Source organism: Antrostomus carolinensis, unplaced genomic scaffold, assembly GCF_000700745.2.
Source record: "Antrostomus carolinensis isolate BGI_N321 unplaced genomic scaffold, ASM70074v2 scaffold7261, whole genome shotgun sequence".
Taxonomy (NCBI): Eukaryota; Metazoa; Chordata; class Aves; order Caprimulgiformes; family Caprimulgidae; genus Antrostomus; species Antrostomus carolinensis.
Genome location: NW_010296226.1, coordinates 1 through 5,691, shown reverse-complemented (window position 1 = coordinate 5,691; position 5,691 = coordinate 1). Strand labels below are relative to the sequence as shown.

The 5,691-nt window shown below is 36.3% G+C and overlaps 1 protein-coding gene across 1 annotated transcript; it reads left to right on the top strand.

Moving 5' to 3' along the window:
- Window positions 1-382: 382 nt before the first annotated feature.
- LOC104519848 (ras-related protein Rab-4A) lies at window positions 383-4,847 on the top strand (the record flags this gene model as incomplete). The annotated part of the gene is given in 4 exon segments (XM_010178201.2): window positions 383-419; window positions 1,939-2,019; window positions 3,246-3,360; window positions 4,730-4,847. Coding segments are annotated over 4 exon segments (351 nt in total), but the record flags the coding sequence as incomplete, so codon positions are not given.
- Between the last annotated feature and the right edge of the window lie 844 nt (window positions 4,848-5,691).

The following is a 5,691-nucleotide window of genomic DNA, read 5'->3' as shown; positions in this document are numbered from 1 at the left end:
CACACACCCACAGTAGTTAAAATATACATAAGGGTACACAAGGCAGCTAACTAGTGATATTTGGTTCATAAAAAGATAAATTTGGCTTTCAGAGATGGATTTTTTCCTTAACCTACCCCTTTGGGGCTATTTATGATATCTGCATTTCATACTAACAGTGCGATTCGATAGAATGAAGCATTCTCAGCTTCAGCATGTTTTGCAGTTGAGATGATATGAAGGGCCCTCTTTACAGGAGATAGTAACAAAAAGGATTTTGCTTCAGGTTGTGAAAAATTTTGTGTGCTATGTTTTTTCATCCAGAAAGCATGAGCAGCTGGGTGGGGGCGTACAGAATGAGAGGAGCTTGGAACAGAATGTCTTGAGCGTGTAAACGGTCATATTTGTGAGCAAGAAACAGCAATCCCTTTCTGAGAAGGGTAGAGTACAGAATCTATACCAAGCCTGGTACATCATTTGAAACAAGAAAAATCACGGAAATTATAAAAAACAATAATATTTTGTAAAACACTATCTTATTTTAAATATTAATAAAATCTGGAAGACAGATGAAGACAAAGGATGGTGGACATTTCCAGGATTCACAGCCCTCTGTTTTGCTTTTCAACTGTGGGATTATTCTTACCACATGAGAAACTTCATTGTTGCTTTTACCATTGCTAGGAGCTGTTCATGATGTACCATAATAACAATTCCTGCATGAGATGGAATGAGCATGCAGATTTGTGTGCTGCACGTTAAATTCAATTTGTAAAACTAAAGACTCAAAGGAGGTTCTGATAGAGTGATGTGTCAGTGCTTTGACGTGCTTAGCATAGTCTAATTTATTTTTTCATTCTGTCATCGCCTGGACCAGTATCTGTGTAACCTATTTGACAGCTCTGAGCACTGCTGCTGACATTAATGTTAAGTTTGGGGGTTTTGTTAATATTACAAACTTAATCCTTTTCATTGCATGCTTACCTGATGTCTTCTGGAGGCCTGCTATGTTTGTAAGAGAAACACTGCAGTGAAGTTGTAGAGATGACTGTAACAAGAGCTGCTGCTGGTAGAAAAATAAATAGTGAATCTTGCCTGAACTGTAAAGGTTGCTTTGATGGCTGTATATTAGGGGAAGCGATTGGAAACTTACTAGTCACAGCGTCTCAGTTTGTATGCTTGAGAGTGGTCAGGCAGGGAAGCTTTCTTCAGTCCTTAGCCAAACTGAAGCAGTCTCAGGAGGTAGTTTAAAGCATTATAGGTAACTGTTAAAACAATACAAATGGACCATAAATCTTGAATACAGGTATGACTAACAAATGCTGATGTAAATGGCTCATTTTAGTGGTGAGAATAGGTAAAGTGCCAGAAATACCTGTATCTTCACTTACCAAGTAGACTAAGGCATCCCCAAATAAAGATTACTTCTTGCTTGTAAATATTGTAGTTGTTCCAGCTTTACAAGTATTAAAATGAAGCATAAGTATTAAGCAATTAAACTAGAGAAGTTCAAATTAATGTGAATAATGTTTTAAAAAATTTAAAAAGTACAAAAGCATATAGATTTTAAGAAATGGCATCATTATATAGGGCATTTGTACTGACTATAGCTAATAGCTTACATGCCCTTAAAACAGGTTGCTGGAATACAAGCCAATCATATACCTGTAATTCAGCCTATTTTAACTGAGTTCAAATTCAGCCATTTCTGTCTCTTGTCATTCTCCTATCCCCATAAACAGATAGCAGTCTTAGCTCGCTTTTTGTGACATCACTACTGAATATACTGGGTTATTCTTCAGATGTATTGTTATTTCGCTAATTTTGTCATCAATTCCCTTCCCTTGGAAATAACAGCTACTAGAGAATAGCTGGCTTGTGTACTTGGTCTTCTGACAAAAATGTGAGTGCATACTAAAATTTAGCAATTTTTCTTTTGCTGTGTCTTTCAATCTTCAGATTTCCTGTTTAAATTCTTGGTCATAGGAAATGCTGGAACTGGAAAATCCTGTTTACTACACCAATTTATTGAAAAGAAATGTAAGTATATGTGAGCACAGTAAGAGTTGTCCATTGCTTTGTAGCACAGATGAAGGCTCTGCCTACATGACTATCTACTCTTTGTATGGAAGTTCCCATATTGTTATTTGTGTAGATGAGGATTTTGACTAAGGATTATGTTCAGAACCACACTGTAAATCTGTATTGCTCATTTTTTCCCTCTAATCAAAAGCCTGATATTGAGCAGTGTTCTCTATTACTCTCAGATAAATATAATAGGATGTTCATGAAAATACAGACTTATTTTTTGTGAGATTTATCCTTAGAGTTATGAGCTTCCCTAGAGACATAGTGAAGACTTGGATCTTTAAAAAAAAAATACTGAGCAGATTAAAGACAAACAGAATTGCTTGAGTAGGCTTAGAAAGCCTGTTGGACAGAACTCAAATGTCCCAACATGTAGGCTCTTTCTAAATAGGCACTCCATGTTCTTTAAGGACTGTGTTCTGTGATAAATACTGGTAGAGACTCCATTGTAAGTGTTATTTAGAGATTAACAGATGACAGAAAAGAAAATTTCCTCTTGGGTAGTGCATTTAGCATCATGATTTAATAAAAATAATGTACATTTAGAAACATGTGTAAATATAAGGTGACTTAAGTTTCTCAACTGAATGGTAATTCACCTTCTCCCTAAAGCAACAGCTCCAGGATAACATGTAACCACTAGCGAACGTTACATTATTCTGTGCCTGAACTTGGACTGTGACGTTGCTTTCTAGTATGGGCAGCTGTATATTGCTGAGAATCTGAGATATCAACAGTGTACACAGAACAAGTATCTTAATTTCATGCTTTAAAGAAGAAGTAGCTCTTGTTTATTCATGGGCAAGACTGTGTCTTTCTGTGTTCTGCTTTTCCATGAATTTTAACTTTAAATTGCATAAAAGCATTAGAAGACACGGTTGAAAAACAAATTTATCTTACCATTTGTTAATGGGGACAAGGAAAGATTAGATTAAGACAGACCTTTTTAGTAGTAATTTTGAAGTGAATAGGATGTTCAAAAACTGTAAGAATGCTTATTTCTGCATGGTGGCATTAGTCTTATGCATGGTACTGAATTTGATGGTTCAGGAAGTAGTTTATAATTTCAACACCAAAGAGTTTATATTATATGTATTATGTCTAAATTGGATTATCTAGAAACTATTCACTCTACTCTGCAAATAAGTCTGGTTTTCTTTTTTTTTTTTTTTTTTTAGTCAAAGATGACTCAAATCATACTATAGGAGTGGAATTTGGTTCAAAGATCATAAATGTTGGTGGTAAATATGTAAAACTGCAGATATGGGATACAGCAGGACAGGAGAGATTCAGGTACCCTTTTCAATCGTTTTATGAAATGTTTGTTATTAAATTGTTGCTGTGAGTGTTGGGTATTTTCTTCCTGCTTATAAGTAGGCATAGTTTCTCAGTCAGTGGAATTGTTTGCTTGCTTTCATATTGCCAACTAGGTCCAACCTTCAAATGTGGACAGCAACATAGATCCATTGATTGCAGAAAAGCAATGCTGACTTGCAAGGTCTGAGGTTCTGTCCTTTGTTTTATTGGGTATTTTTTGTGATTGTTAAGGTATATGGTAGAATATGTGGCTAAAAGTTTGTTAGCAAACTCAGAATACTTTTTTAACTAACTGTTTGTGCTTAATTCTGTGATTAGAAGACCTGCTATTGGTTGGAGTAAGTAAATGCCAGGAAGTTGTAAGCTGTCAAAAATCTGCGTGAGAACAATTTCATAGTATAATATTATTTTATTAGAGGGGAAAAAATCAGTTGTCAAGTTCATTTGGCTAAGTACACTTCTAGAAATAAGGAGGTCTCTAAGTTTCTTAAAGAAAAGGCAGTGTATTTGTCAGCTTAGAACCACTAATGTACTTTTAATGCTGTTTTAACTGTGTCATACATGTGAGGCATAGATCAAACTCGATAAAGATCTAATGTATTCCTGAGTACATTCACCATCAAAAGGACGTCACAGTTTTTTTTATATTGGGAGGGGAAGTCTTTGGTTTTATTGTTGGGGGGCAGTGGTTAATAAAGGTGACTATTGTGATAAAAGTCTGAGTCATGGGCAGGAATCCAGAAAAATGTCCTGTATTAGGACAAGTTCTTTGGATATATCCATGATGAGGCAAAGCTAGCCAGTGCTATATAGTCTCTATTTCCTGTTGCTTTTTATAATCCATCTAATTCTTTTATTTTTAAGGCTGATCACACCTCTGTGTACTTGGCAGTCTTTTTTCTTCTTCCTCTACCTTTTGAAGGATGCTTTGCTTTCCTTTTCTCCTTCTCTGCAACTTAAGGAGTCTGAAATTGTTCAATGACATCTATCTTTGCTCATTCTCTCATCGCTGCTGAGAGTTCAAACATAAGTTAATTATGCTATTTTCATGCCACAGATACCACCATCAGCTCCCAGGTCTGTATCAGGCCATATAGTATGATGATAAGTGTAGCTTCAGCAGCACACAGGTCATACATGCAGCTATATGTAGTGAAAATGCTTCATCAGAAATCTAGTTGTCAGTAGTCTGTCCTTGCACAGCTGATAGTATTGTCCAAAAACCACATTTCATTTAAAATATATAAATGAAAATTCTGTTTTGTAATACAGATTGCATTTTAATTAACCCCAATTTGAAACAGTGGAGATGTTACAGAAATGCAGATCTGTAATTCTGTTTCAGGTCTGTAACAAGGAGTTACTACAGAGGTGCTGCAGGTGCTTTGCTTGTTTATGATATAACCAGGTAAGAAAGCTATCAGCTCTTTTGCTTAAGGACTACCAGATGCTCTGGCAGGGGGGTTGGACTAGGTGATCTTTTGAGGTCCCTTCCAATCCCTGACATTCTGTGATTCTGTGATAATGATCCCCCCAAGTACCTAATCCTCTAACAAAGAATGGGCAGGAAGAAAAAAAGAAGTATGTACATCAGTTTTAGTGTGTATTTAAGTTTTGGAACTTGCTTGCATGAGATATGATGAGCGTCATAAATGTCAACAATCTCAAAGGGTTAGACAAATACAAGGGAATGGGCTGACCAGTAGCTGTTCTAGTCACGGTGGAACAGACTCGGGCAGCCTTGCAATAGAAACTGAAAGCACACTTTAGCCACTTTAAACCAAGATAGTAAACCCCTGTTTGTAGAAACTGCTTATTAGTATGCTGGTATTAACAGGTCATCCTCTTGAGAAGCTAGCTCTACCTGAACTGTAATGTTCCTGTTCCTTAACTATACCCCCAAATTCTTTTAGTATCTCCATCTTTTTTTATAGGCAATCAATAGCATTGATACTTGTCAGATAACTTTCACGTTGGTTAATGATGATTTGTTAGATCTATTGCTTTTTGTCCTGTGAATGGACTGTTCTCTGAGCAGTTTCTGAAATCAGTGTTTTGTGCTTAAGGTCAGTTGGACTCATCCATCAGTGTTGCTGCTTGAAGGCTTTATCTCTGACCAGCACCACAATGATTAATGGGGTGCACAGGAAAACTGCCTGTGGTATTATTGGTCTTCACACAAATGTGAAACTTAAGGCAGGCAATTTTCCACAAGTGTAGTAAATACTTACAATCCCACCTGAAACTTCAGTATCGGTTGAATTCCATCTTGAACAATAACTCATTCCATTATCCCAGAATTTCACA